The sequence below is a fragment of the Nothobranchius furzeri genome, chromosome 1 (assembly GCF_043380555.1).
Source record: "Nothobranchius furzeri strain GRZ-AD chromosome 1, NfurGRZ-RIMD1, whole genome shotgun sequence".
NCBI classification, from domain to species: Eukaryota; Metazoa; Chordata; class Actinopteri; order Cyprinodontiformes; family Nothobranchiidae; genus Nothobranchius; species Nothobranchius furzeri.
Window position 1 is genome coordinate 57,675,252 of NC_091741.1, and position 14,814 is coordinate 57,690,065.

Here is a 14,814-nt window from a genome sequence, read left to right on the forward strand (position 1 = left end):
ATATATATATATGTAACCCATGAGAAGTATTGGGCTACTAAACCTGTTTATGTTGTCTGAACTGTAATACCACAAATGCCCACCAGGGTGCAGGTTACACCTTCTGAAACCTGAGCTATAGACGTGCAACATACTCACTTTTCGCCTCCAAGCATATGCGTGGCTGTGCACTGAACGGAGCGAGTAAGTAGCAGAAAATAGTGATGTATGAATCAATATTATTGGATATTTTATTTATAATATACTGTGAACAGGCTGGAACCTTGTGAGTCATCTGTGAGCAACGGGAGTAACCGTTTGTTGAGAGCTAGCTTGTGGAGATCCCGGTGAGTGAAAAGTTAGTTGGCCTGCCTTAGCTTTCGGCTAATGTGTTATTTTGGCATAAATTACTGACTTTTATTTAAAATAAAACCAATCGGGAGTTTTATGGACACTGTCCCAATCTTTTAAATGCTTTGATGTACTCCACATCATCGTAACGTGTGAGAGATTTGTTTAAAAGAAATGCTAACGCTAATGCTAGCACTAGTGGCTACCGCTAGTTCCAGTCTTTTACAATGGAGTAATTAGCACTGTAGCAAGAGGGCTCGTGCTCTCTGCATACCAACTGATTCATTTGTTAGAACGGCAACGGTTGATTGTGAGCCGTGTTAAGTTAGGCTATACTGTTGGTTTTAGTAAATAAATGTTTGTACAAAGTTGATAAGCAATTAATTTAATCTACCAGGTTACAAGGATTAAAAAGATAAAAAATTGTTTTAAAAGTGATGAATATTGCAGTTATATCATATAAATATGATTAAGTCATAAGATGTTCAATTAATTTATGTTTAACATAAGGTTGCTGCTAAACAGCAGGAAAACTGTACACAAATTACAGTTTGAAGTTAAAGCTAAGCATTTCAGTTGTTTTGATAAGGTTTTCCTAAACCGTTGGATAACTACTAGTGATGCTCTTTTAAGTTAGATCTGAGGTCTCATAGGGATAGAAAAATGAACAGAATGATTTACTTTCTGCATTCTATGTAGATTGGTTTTATAGTGACTCTGCATTCTTGACGTGATGGCGAGCCGAGCCCAGATGGACTGCGGACAGGTGTAAACGGTGTGGCCAGCCGAGACATCCTTTCGCAGAGGAACCTTCACGAACTGGAAAAATCCATACAGATCTACAGATAAGACACAAACACTACCCGGGTAGCAACGTTGCTCAAGAACTGAATCCTAAAGATCAACATCTATATTTATTTTTATTTTTTTGGGGAAAAAGAGCTCTCTTATTTTGGGTATTGTATTTGATTTTAAAAATATTGTAACCACACATTCTCTTTTTATTTTATTTATTTTTTTATATGCTGGGTGGAAGCAATAAATCACCGTTGTTCAACTTTCGGATGGTTTTCCTAATTCTCTTTGTAGATAGAGCCTAGTAGATGTCTAGTACCTGACTAAAACTAGTCCCCTCTATAGGTGCTACACAAATCTTGGCGAGCCAGCCAGGAGCCAAGTAGGAAATATAAATATTTCTGAACATTCTGAGCAACTGGTTTATTGCTTCACCTGTAATCTTTTGAAAGTAACCACCATCGAGAATGGAAGTTATTGAAACACAAAACATTAAAGTGCCCAACTCTGTTTTAGTGAAACCTATTACTGGTGCTGTGCTAGACAATGAGGTACTTGAGTATTTAGCACAGATTGGTTCTGTAGAAAGGGTTGTTAAAGTAACCAGTCACGATGTACTATTTAAAGATTCTGCCATTGTCGAATTCAAATCAGGTGAACCCATCGAATTCTTACTGGATACTTTACCATGTGATAGACCCAGCAGCGATCCCAATGTTTTCCATCACATTGAGTTGTTGTCGAAATGGTATACTACGGGCAGAGGTTCTAGCCTTACTAGTTACTACCTCACTGAGCTTCAAAGTATGGCTAAACGTGGTGGTGTTAGTTTTGAAGACGTCTTGCTAGAGGAGCTAGCTCGAATCCAAAAGTCTACTACTAATCCTGGGGTCATAAGTGACTCAGCTGCAGTTCAAGAACCACAGCCCTCTAACAATGTAGCTTTACTAGGACAGGACATAAATGAAAGCCTTCTTTCTAGAGGTGATGACATTTCAAACAACCTACCTTTTAACAACATGCCGCTGTCCACTACAAGCGCAGGAGCATCTGCTTCTCCTAGGAAACGGACAGTACATTTGACTTCTGAACAGCTCGTTACTCCAGAAGTCCAAAGGGTAGTCGTGGAGCATGTTATAAACAATCCAGACTCACCTTCACATGGGCATGTCAAACTTCGACCTTTTTCAGGAAAAATTCCATGTCCCTATCCTGAATCTGATTATGACACATGGCGCAGCAATGTTGCATTTTACCTTGCTGATCCCAATGTATCTAACCAGCAAAAAGTCAGAAAGATTATTGAGAGCCTTGCCCCACCCGCTGCTAACATTGTAAGACACCTTGGGCCAAATTCAACTCCTCACGAATACATATGCCTCCTCGATTCAGCATTTGAAACAGTCGACGATGGAGATGAACTTTTCGCAAAATTTTTAAACACCAATCAAAATCCAGGAGAAAAGCCATCCGAGTACTTACAACGTTTACAAATAGCCCTGAATAAAGTAGTGAAAAGAGGTGGCATGGTTGCCAGTGACTCAGATCGACAACTGCTCAAACAATTCTGCAGAGGCTGTTGGGATAACAGTATTATTACTAGTCTGCAGCTTGAGCAGAGGAAAAACAAACCCCCGTCATTTCCTGACTTACTTCTAATGCTCAGAGTAGAAGAGGACAAACACGTGACTAAGTCTAACCGAATGAAACAACATTTTGGCACCTTTAAAAGCAAAGTTCAGACAAACTCACTAAAGGTAGATGAAGCAGCGCAGTGCAACCAGTGGCATAATGACGAGACAAAGCCCTCTACTCTTACTGAAAAGCCACCCACCCCTAAAGCTGACACTCAGAAACTTGAAAAACAGCTTGCCAAGCTACAAGTCCAGATGGCTTCTCTTAAAGCATCCCTGTCCGGTGCCACTAATAAGTCCTCTACGAAACCCAGTAAAAAGACCAAACATCTAGTTGATCCAAACCCTGGCTACTTACCTGGAAGTAAACCTTTAAAGAAACCCCGCCCAGGGTACTGCTTCAGATGCGGTGAGGATGGCCACATAGCGCCTTCATGTAGCAATGACCCAAACCCACAACTTGTTGGAACTAAACAGAGAGAGTTCAAGCAAAAACAACAAGCATACGAGGAACAAAGTAAACTGTCTTTAAACTGACCTCAGTTCCTGTAGAGGGACATACAGGGACTGGACCCATTCAAGAGCATCCCACCACAGATTCAGAACCAACAATGGGTACCAAAACACTCATTCACTCCTATTCTACAGATGATGATCAGATACAGCTACCAAAAAGCTTAGTAGGTCAGAAATGTACTGCTAGCGTCACAGTTGCAGGAGTTAAGTGTAACTGTCTCCTAGACTCTGGGTCTCAAGTGACAACTGTGTCATCATCGTTCTATCATGCAAACCTCTCAGATTATTCCATTCACCCCATTGCATGTTTAGAAGTAGAAGCTGCCAGTGGTCAGAACATCCCATACCTGGGTTATGTAGAGCTAAGCTTAAAATTTCCCAAAGACTTTGTCGAGGCAGAGCCTGAAGTCTCGACCTTAGCTTTGGTTGTTCCAGACGTACGATCAAACGGTGATCTACCAGTCCTTATTGGTACCAATGTACTTGATGTAGTTTATGATGAGTATTGTAATGGAAAAAATGCAAATGAACTTTCTCCAGTCTATGGCTATAGGCAAATCCTCCGAACTCTCAAACTGAGGAACACAAAGGATTCCACTGGAAGAGTTGGCTTAATGACACTGAGAGGAAAATTACAACATGTTGTCCCTGCTCAAGGGAGAATGCCCCTAGAATGCTACATCAAAGCTAATCACGCTGGCAAATGTGTGATCATCGAGCAGCCATCTTCTTCTACCCTACCGGGTGGAATCTTTGTAGAATGCTGTCTTGTGAACTTACCTGAGCAGCACCCTCAGAAGTTACCGGTCTGGGTTAGGAACGAGACAGAGCATGACATTACACTTCCCAATGGTTGTGTTATAGCAGAACTGCACACCCCAGAACATATTCATGACTTACCTGCACAAACTAGTGGGAGAGATACCATCCAATGTTGTGCTGCAACCACTCAACCTGCCAATCCGAGTTCCCAACCAAAACTAACCTTCCAATTTGGTGAGTCTCCTCTCCCAAATGAGTGGAAAGAAAGAATTACAAATAAACTGAACGAATATGGAGATGTTTTTGCCTGCCATGATCTAGATTTTGGCCATGCAACAAAAGTGAAACATCACATAAACTTGAACGACAACACACCTTTCAAACAACGATCTCGGCCAATTCACCCAAATGACTACGAGGCTGTAAGACGACACCTGCAAACCCTACTGGAGGCTAACATTATTCGGGAATCAGAATCCTCATACTCCTCCCCAATAGTAGTGGTACGGAAAAAGAATGGGGAGGTCCGCTTATGTATTGACTACCGTAAGCTGAACACCCTGACAATACGTGATGCATATGCACTCCCCAATCTTGAAGAAGCCTTTTCCGCCTTATCCGGCTCAAAATGGTTTTCAGTAATGGACCTTAAATCAGGCTATTACCAAATAGAGATGGAAGAACGTGATAAGCCGAAGACCGCCTTTGTCTGTCCATTGGGGTTTTATGAGTTTAATCGCATGCCCCAGGGCATTACCAACGCCCCTAGTACCTTCCAAAGAGTAATGGAAAAGTGTATGGGCAACCTACACCTCAAGGAAGTACTAGTCTTTTTGGATGACATCATAGTGTTTTCAAGCTCACTAGAAGAACATGAGTCCAGGCTTATACACGTCCTCCAACAACTAAGAGAAAATGGGTTAAAACTTTCACCTTCTAAATGTCGGTTCTTTCAGACCTCGGTGAGGTATTTAGGCCACATTGTTTCTAACCAAGGAGTTGAAACTGACCCCGAAAAGGTTGCTGCCATTCGCACCTGGCCAAAACCTCAGACACTCAAGGAGCTCAAGTCATTTTTGGGCTTTGCGGGGTATTATCGCCGATTTGTCCAGGACTACTCAAAAATAGTGAAGCCCCTAAATGATCTTACTGGAGGTTATCCACCATTCAGGAAGGGCAGAAAAGTTAGTCCTTGCCAGAACGAATACTACAACCCTAAAGAGCCCCTAACAAATCGGTGGACTCCTGAATGTCAACAGGCTTTTGAGTTAATCATTGAAAAACTCTGTACCGCCCCGGTACTTGGATTTGCTAACACCAAGTTACCGTATGTCCTTCACACTGATGCAAGTACCTCTGGTTTAGGGGCAGCCCTTTACCAGGAACAGGATGGTGAAATGCGAGTCATCGCTTACGCTAGCCGAGGGCTTTCACCCAGCGAAAAGCGATATCCTGCCCATAAGCTAGAATTTTTAGCTTTAAAGTGGTCAGTGGTAGAAAAGTTCCAAGACTACCTTTATGGAACAACATTCACAGTCATAACGGATAACAACCCGTTGACCTATATTCTGAAGTCAGCAAAGTTAGATGCAGCCAGTTACCGCTGGCTTGCTGCTCTCTCAACGTTCAACTTCAACATCAAATACCGCGCCGGCAAGAGTAACCAGGATGCCGATGGTCTTTCTAGATGTCCTCGGGAAACGCTAAGCGATGACCATGCATCTCTAGAAGAGAGGGAAAGAGTGAAGCAGTTTGCATCTCATCATTTGGCAACATCTCCCAGCCAAGAAGTTCTCTCAGCAGAGACTATCCATGTTTTGGGTCACCGACATCTTTTAAACCAAAACCAGGATGATCCACCCGCAGTTACTTTGGTAGAATCCCTTGCCATTCATTCCGATGCAGTTCCTGACCTTTATGCAAGTGAAGAAATGTTAGGTTGTACCACCTTACCTGCTTACACTGAAGCTGAACTCCAGCAGCTTCAACAATCTGATCCAATCATTAAAACTGTTGTCAATCTCCTCGAAGCTGGGGAAGAACCTGTTGTTGACTCTCACTCTGACTCTCTTGAACTCAGGCTCATGCTAAAAGAGTGGACACGGCTTACCACAAGGAATGGTCTGCTTTACCGCGTTCGTCAAGCTGATGGAGACCTCTGTTACCAGTTTGTGGTTCCCTCTTCTCTTAGAACTACAGTCCTCACATGTCTCCATGATGATATGGGACACATGGGCCTTGAAAGAACAATAGACCTTGTTCGATCCAGGTTCTATTGGCCTAAGATGATGCAGAGTGTTGAACACAAAATAAAGACATGCGGGAGGTGTGTTCGAAGGAAGACACCTCCCGAGAAAAGTGCTCCTCTCATAAATATTCAAACCTCTCGGCCTATGGAACTTGTATGCATGGACTATTTGTCCCTAGAGCCAGATAGCCACAACACCAAAGACATCTTGGTCATAACAGATCACTTTACAAAATATGCTGTGGCTATACCCACCAAAGACCAAAAAGCTATAACCGTTGCAAAGAATCTATGGGAGCAGTTTTTTGTGCACTATGGGTTCCCGGAACGTCTATTAAGTGATCAAGGCAGAGACTTCGAGTCTCAACTTATTAAAGAACTGTGCATTTTGGTTGGCAGTACAAAAGTCCGCACCAGTCCTTATCACCCAAGGGGAAATCCGGTTGAAAGGTTCAACCGAACCCTTCTTTCCATGCTGGGAACCCTCAAGAACAAGGACAAAAGTCATTGGCGTGACTACGTGAAACCATTAACACACGCCTACAATTGCACAAAAAATGAAGTGACAGGGTACAGCCCCTACGAGCTGATGTTTGGGCGCCAGCCCAGGCTCCCAATTGACATCTCCTTCAACTTACCTGCCAAGGGTGGCTCTCCCAAATCTCACTCTCAATATGTGAAAAACCTGAAAGCACACCTTGAGGAGAGTTATCAAGTAGCCACCCAGAACTCAAAGAGGGTTGCTGATCGAAATAAGCGTCGCTTTGATAAGGCAGTGAGAGAATCAGTTTTGGAAACCGGTGATAAGGTCCTGGTCAGAAACCTTCGTCTCCGTAACAAACATAAACTCACAGACAAGTGGGAGTCAACAGTATACAAAGTTCTTACCAAAGTGTCAGACCTACCTGTGTACAAGGTAGAACCCATCAGTGGAGATGGTCCCATTCGAACCTTGCACAGGGATCACTTGCTTGCTTGTGGTGACCTGTGTGAAGAGGAGGAAACTAAACAACCTGAACCCAGACCTTGTAGGCCAAAAACCAGGCCTAAGCCACCTCACCCTCGTGAGGAATATTCTGACTCTGATGATGATCTACCTTACACTCATTTACCTCTTTCCCATGATGGAAGGTTTACCCATCTATGCAGTATTCCAAAACTGCTACCTGTAGGTCATCCAAGCTCTGAAACTCAGCTTTCCCGCCCCGAGTCTCAAGTCTCTAACTTACCTGATCCTATGCAAACAGCTCCTGGAATATCTGAGCGAGGGCCACACAGTCCGACAGTTAATCAAAACCTAAGTGAAGGAAATCAACGGAACATGGGAAATGAAAACCCACTGGATGTGATGAACCAAACTGGAACTGACAATCTACTGGATGTGATAAATCAAACTGGAAACGGCAACCTACCGGATACAATGAACAACAAAATGCAAGAGAACACTGAATCAGATAGTGCACTTACCTGTGAAAACAATGTGAATAAATCAGAAAGTAAAACACTTACAGATAAAGACACGGTCCGAAGGTCAGAAAGGTCACGGCGGCCACCCGACCGTTTTTACTACTCTCAGTTGGGTAAACCTTTAATCTCTTTTGCCCAAAGTTTTCTTGGCAGTTTTAACGAAGCACTTGATGCATTCAGTAACAATGACAACTATCTTACTCACCAACAAGAGCATGAAGGGACTCAAGCCAAGTCAAGGGGGGAGAGTGTAACCCATGAGAAGTATTGGGCTACTAAACCTGTTTATGTTGTCTGAACTGTAATACCACAAATGCCCACCAGGGTGCAGGTTACACCTTCTGAAACCTGAGCTATAGACGTGCAACATACTCACTTTTCGCCTCCAAGCATATGCGTGGCTGTGCACTGAACGGAGCGAGTAAGTAGCAGAAAATAGTGATGTATGAATCAATATTATTGGATATTTTATTTATAATATACTGTGAACAGGCTGGAACCTTGTGAGTCATCTGTGAGCAACGGGAGTAACCGTTTGTTGAGAGCTAGCTTGTGGAGATCCCGGTGAGTGAAAAGTTAGTTGGCCTGCCTTAGCTTTCGGCTAATGTGTTATTTTGGCATAAATTACTGACTTTTATTTAAAATAAAACCAATCGGGAGTTTTATGGACACTGTCCCAATCTTTTAAATGCTTTGATGTACTCCACATCATCGTAACGTGTGAGAGATTTGTTTAAAAGAAATGCTAACGCTAATGCTAGCACTAGTGGCTACCGCTAGTTCCAGTCTTTTACAATGGAGTAATTAGCACTGTAGCAAGAGGGCTCGTGCTCTCTGCATACCAACTGATTCATTTGTTAGAACGGCAACGGTTGATTGTGAGCCGTGTTAAGTTAGGCTATACTGTTGGTTTTAGTAAATAAATGTTTGTACAAAGTTGATAAGCAATTAATTTAATCTACCAGGTTACAAGGATTAAAAAGATAAAAAATTGTTTTAAAAGTGATGAATATTGCAGTTATATCATATAAATATGATTAAGTCATAAGATGTTCAATTAATTTATGTTTAACATAAGGTTGCTGCTAAACAGCAGGAAAACTGTACACAAATTACAGTTTGAAGTTAAAGCTAAGCATTTCAGTTGTTTTGATAAGGTTTTCCTAAACCGTTGGATAACTACTAGTGATGCTCTTTTAAGTTAGATCTGAGGTCTCATAGGGATAGAAAAATGAACAGAATGATTTACTTTCTGCATTCTATGTAGATTGGTTTTATAGTGACTCTGCATTCTTGACGTGATGGCGAGCCGAGCCCAGATGGACTGCGGACAGGTGTAAACGGTGTGGCCAGCCGAGACATCCTTTCGCAGAGGAACCTTCACGAACTGGAAAAATCCATACAGATCTACAGATAAGACACAAACACTACCCGGGTAGCAACGTTGCTCAAGAACTGAATCCTAAAGATCAACATCTATATTTATTTTTATTTTTTTGGGGAAAAAGAGCTCTCTTATTTTGGGTATTGTATTTGATTTTAAAAATATTGTAACCACACATTCTCTTTTTATTTTATTTATTTTTTTTATATGCTGGGTGGAAGCAATAAATCACCGTTGTTCAACTTTCGGATGGTTTTCCTAATTCTCTTTGTAGATAGAGCCTAGTAGATGTCTAGTACCTGACTAAAACTAGTCCCCTCTATAGGTGCTACATATATATATATATTTTTTTTAATCAGCTCTAGTCTAACACCACAGTGTTCCAGCCAGGTTCTGGTCCATTGCAGCATCTTTATGCTTCTTTTCTTTTTTCAGTCTGTAGATCTGCTGCTGTGTTTGGGATCATCGTCAGAACAAGCCTGTACCATCAGTGCACCACCTCCGTGCTGAGAGCTGTTTGTGAATTGTTTTTTTCCCCACTGATCTCTGTCTACTCATGGAAAGATGAGCAACTCTCCTAAATGGTTTCCACTTCTGAATCATCTGTTTTTATTCTATAATGATAAACTCAAAATAGTTTGAAAACTGCACCTGACCATTCCCAGACTGACCATGCCTCCAAAATCATGCTGCTTCTTGTGTTTACAAAGGGCAAACTGCCACAGTGAAAAATGCAGTCTTATCCACTAGGTGCTGGCTCCAGAAAAGAGCAAATTCCCATTGACTCCCATTATAAAAAACAACTTCACAGCAGAAATAAACATATTTACAGTGTGGTACAGGAAAACATTGTAGGTTTAATAGGTCAAGTTTACTGTCCCAACGACTCATAAGGGGATGAATTTTTTAACACATCCATTAAGTGTCAGAAGAGCTGTCAGCGCTCGAGTTAGCGGCTTGCCTCCCTGTTAACTCCAGAGAAGGCCTTAGCCTCTGTCTCACATTTAGTGTTACAGCCTGTAAAAGGATCAAAGTCGGAGTTGACTTTTAGAGTTTAGCTTCATTAACACGTCTTCACAGGTACACATTCCAGCATGTCCATACGTTCACCGCCCAAAAGGTCCTGTCGTAATAAGCCGCAACAAAACACACCCATGTGATTCACAGTAAACATACAAACTGGGTTCCATTTATGACACAGCCTCGAAGACAGAGGGTAGCAGAGTCGTTCAATCGTGATTTTCTGGCTGAAAGTGCCCGCTGACCTCAGTTAGCTTTGGTTAGCTCTGGGTTAGCAAAGTTAGCTCATAGCTACATTGACTCAGAGTTTGATGGGTGTCGCTCACCCTCACAGCCCTGCTCTCATTTTTGTAGTTTGTATTTTTCAGGAGTGACGAGACTTGTGATTGAGCCTAGATGGTGTTGGGGGAGCCGCCCTCTGGGTTCAGCACAGCTCTTGAGAAACATATGGGTGGCGGTGTGAATGGTTCATCCAGTAGATGGTTTACCTGTATGCTCCAAACCAAAAAACTGCTAAAATTCAGGCTTTTATAGAGAAAAGCTGACACTGAACAACCTAAATCCCGTGAAAAGCTGCATGTGACTTTTTGGGTTTGAATTTATCAGCATTGTAATGAGGAAATCTGTTGTGTGTTTGGTAAAGATCAGTTCATCTTTATTATGTCCTGATGTGTAAAACCTTAGAATAAAAACAGAGGACTTGTTAAAATAAAAAATATTCCTTTAGCCCACACACAGCAGAGCTGCTCTTCAGAGAGCTTGCTTGCATTCTTAGAGCATTATAACGATAACCTTCAGTGGTGGTAGGAGTTGATCTTTCCACCGCTTATTCAACTCAGTGCTTCACATCCATGGCTGAAAAACTCAACACTATCAAGGTCCTGGGTCAGTTTGTGGTCAGAGATTTTACAGCACTGAGATGAAAGAAAAAAGCCAAACCAACTCCACCCAGTGCTCTCACACTCTCACTCCCTCACTCCCTCACTCACTCCCTCCCTCCCTCCCTCACTCACTCACTCACTCACTCACTCCCTCACTCACTCACTCACTCCCTCACTCCCTCCCTCCCTCCCTCCCAGGGAGCATGCCAGTCAGTGCCTGTTACCGAGATCTGTGTTTGTAGACCACATGACCGTTTTGCTTAGTCTTTGCCGTCCAAACAGGGGAGGACTTGCTATTGCAAATGCACTTGCTACAGCAGGTAGAGAAACATTACAGAAAAGGATGAAGAGAGTTTTGGCAGGAAAAAGTGAGGAGAGGAGGAGGAGGGTTTTAAAGACATGTGTTAAAAGAAAACAGGAATAACAAAACAGGCAATGCACCAGAAAATATTATGAGTATTATCCAGGTATGTGAAAGAGTACAGATGTTTGCTTGAGAAACTCACTCTGTGGTGGAAGTGGAGGAGCGCAGAGTAGTGATGCTACCCTGCCTGTTGTCATGCTGCAGTTTGGGTGAAGAGGGCAGAGAGTCGGTCATCTCCTCCATCTCATCAGGGGCCGACTGAGATTTGGTCTTCTTCTTGCTAAACGCCTGCTTGAAGGAGCTGCGTAGCTGCAACACACACAACGCAAACACACATGGGGATGTGTCACTACACATCTTTCATTGGTGACATCATTAGTGCAGGAAGTCACTCCGTGCTGATTCCAAGCAATGGCCGCTGTCTGTTTTAGGTAGAAAAAGCAAAAAGCAAGGCTGTAAGTACAGGATGAGAGAACTGGGGTGGGGGTGAGGGGCAGGCTGTTTAATTATCAAAAAATAAGGAATGAACAGGCAATCGAAATGAACACAGGAGGACAAACAAAGGAGGAAGAAGATGGTTGTCGTTTCCATGCCGACGGTCCAGGAACAGAGGAGGAAAGAAAGCAGAGCGAAGGAGGTGACGATGATAAATGACTACAGCACAAAAACGGAGGACACCGTGGAGACCACTGACCTGAGCTGGGATGGAATCAGCCACCTGAAGACGCAGAACACACCCAACGTTAAGCCACACAAACACACACACACACACACACACACGGACGCACACACACACACACATCCTGCTGCCTCACACTCATCTACAGCAGAATTTACCGTTTTAAACCAGGTTAGATGTTGTCCAAGTTCCTGTCACAACTCCACCTACTTCCTTAATTTTACCTTTCTTTATTGTTTTTTTCTATTTTCTAAAATTTCTCATCAGAAAGTATTTGAATTAATAAAAACACAAAGAAACTATAATTTATTAAAGGTGTGGGTGACCGAAAACCAATTATTTAATTATTATTTCAGATTTTATTTGGTTACTCTGACTTTTTCATGCAGGCTGAACATGAAAAGCTCCTACACCTGTCTCCTGCATTAGCTTCTCATAGAAAAAGGATGGTGAAACTCTAGGATTTGAAAGTCCTCACATGTCTATGTCACACTGTGAATTTGCATTCGTAGACTTTTTATTAATTCATTAAAGGTCTAAAACTTATTGCAAAGAGAATAAAACCAAGGTATATTGAACCTTTTAGTAAATAAAGGGTATTTTACGAACATAAATAAAAAACGTATATATTTTTTTTACTACAAAAACATTAAGAGGCCACTTCTTTTTTTATTTATCTCAATGTGTGTGCAAAGTTCTTCACCAGAAAAGTGACTGTGTCCTTCTGGTGCCACCCTGCTGGGATCAGACCTCTCTGCTCTTCACTCCCCTTTCACTTAACCTCAGCTGAACTCTGTCTTACACCCATGATGCACCGAGGCAGATTTATGTGGCTAAATTATTCATGACTACTCAAACCAGAAACTGAATGGTATTCATGAGGCTCACTGTACATTTGAGGTCACATGTGTCATGGCAGGTGCAGGGTGTTGAACTCAGAGGTCGATAGCTCGGATGTTATTTCAAAAGGCTTTGCATTTGCAGCAGAGGCTGAAAAACGGCTAATTTTCCCTGCTTTTGGCTGCAACAGAACTTCTAATATGCTCTGTCGGACTCAGGGGGCTGCAGCAAATAACAGCCAGAGATACAGAGCAGCTACAGTACAGTGAGCAGCAAAGACACGGGAAAGGGCAGAGGAACAGCAAAGTGATTTATCACCGTACACGCTTTTAAACAAGATGGACTTTCTGCTTTGACTTTTTAGGATTTTGTGAACATGAATGATTTAGGGTTTGAAGGAAAAATTGCTTCATAGAGAAGAAATAAGGAAGTCTGTGCAGCTCCACGTCCAGCTGCAGTAACGAGGGATCAAGAGCTCTTTAAAAAGCTCTCTGCAGCATTTTCTGGGAAATATTTTCAACCAGAACTTCTGTAACATCTGAGCAGCAACTTTTCAGCTTCAACTTTCAGAAATTACAGGCTCCTACCAGGGGTGCTTGCAGGGACGTGTCCAGGTAGTGGCCTGGGGTAGCACATGCCACCCTTAGAATCTGATTGGCCACCCCAGGTGCCACCCTAGTAAGTTCCAGTTTAAATTGACTTTACATTGTCGACAAAAGGCTTGAGTTATAAACTCCAAAAATAGTGTGTGTAGTATTATTATTTATTATTTTTTCATATTCACATAAATAGTATTTAGAGTCCCACTCAACTCCAGTTGGCGGCAGTAATGCAACACGAAGTGACTTGCTAACCACCACAAAACTAGAAGATGAATAGAAATAAATGGCGATTTTGCAATGTGAAACTCCAAAATTCACTAGAAAGTAAATAAATAAATAAATGATTTGTGTAAATAAATAAATAGGCATAACAATTGGTGCCACCCATGCATAAACAAGTGCCCCACATGGGCCACCCCATTTTAAAAGTTCTGGACACGGCTCTGGGTGCTCGTCTCACGCCTACAACGGAAAGCCGAAATGGAATTAAATAAAATGATCAGAACATAACCCAGTGACTGGGAACTTGTCAAGTGGGAAATGGGAACTAATACTCAGACTGGCAAAAATAAATCACAATGAGCAAAAAGGATTAAAAAAATTCATTACAATAAAAACACTTTTTCATTTTTGAATAAAAAGGAGTCATCTGGCTCTGAGCCAAGTCTCCCTGGTCTCATGTGGCTGTATTTAAAGGTTTTAAATTGATTTTCATTTCATCATTTGCAGTTTCAGATCTTACTATACAGAAAGTTGATTTTTTTTTCTGCATGTGTGCACAAAGCTATAAGCTATCTAGGACATTTCTGTGTTATGAGGCTCCACACACGGGTTAGACATCCTGAAACATGAAAATATTATAACCACAGCTCAAGTGTCGCAGCAGGAATATTAAAGCAGAGAGGAAGAAACAGCTTTAGTAAATTTCATGAATTGAGCAGATCTGAGTGATTTAACAAGCAGCAGTCTTCATGAATCCATCCTAGGTGGGTAAACTATGTATTTATAGGAAAACATACAAATCTGATCTACAACACCTTTTACTGTTAAAATGTCTTCATGTGTTTTTTTGCATTTACAAAATCAAGACAACTTTCTGATTTGTTTCCTTTCTCATTAAAAAAAATCTAACGTCTGTATGTTATTTGCGCACTCACCCAGTTCTTTTTCTTCTTCTTTTTATCCTCAGCGTCCTTTCCCAGACTCCCCATACTGGAGTGACTGGCTGCACTGTTAATACTGGACATACTTTCTGACGAGTGCTGTCGTCTGATCCTCAGGTCTGGAAGAGA

At 41.9% G+C, this 14,814-nt stretch overlaps 1 protein-coding gene across 19 annotated transcripts in view; it reads right to left on the reverse strand.

Moving 5' to 3' along the window:
• Positions 1-14,814, reverse strand: part of nav3 (neuron navigator 3) — a 529,271-nt gene that overhangs the window by 11,147 nt on the left and 503,310 nt on the right. For 16 of the 19 annotated variants that reach the window (XM_070549274.1, XM_070549267.1, XM_070549264.1 and 13 more), the window contains 3 exons: positions 14,680-14,804; positions 12,096-12,119; positions 11,544-11,710 (listed from right to left, as the gene is read on the reverse strand). In XM_070549274.1, the coding sequence (XP_070405375.1) occupies positions 11,544-11,710; positions 12,096-12,119; positions 14,680-14,804 (316 nt within the window). The remainder of the gene's footprint in view (positions 1-11,543; positions 11,711-12,095; positions 12,120-14,679; positions 14,805-14,814) is intronic. The other 3 variants (XM_070549298.1, XM_070549261.1, XM_070549251.1) reach the window with 1 other exon arrangement.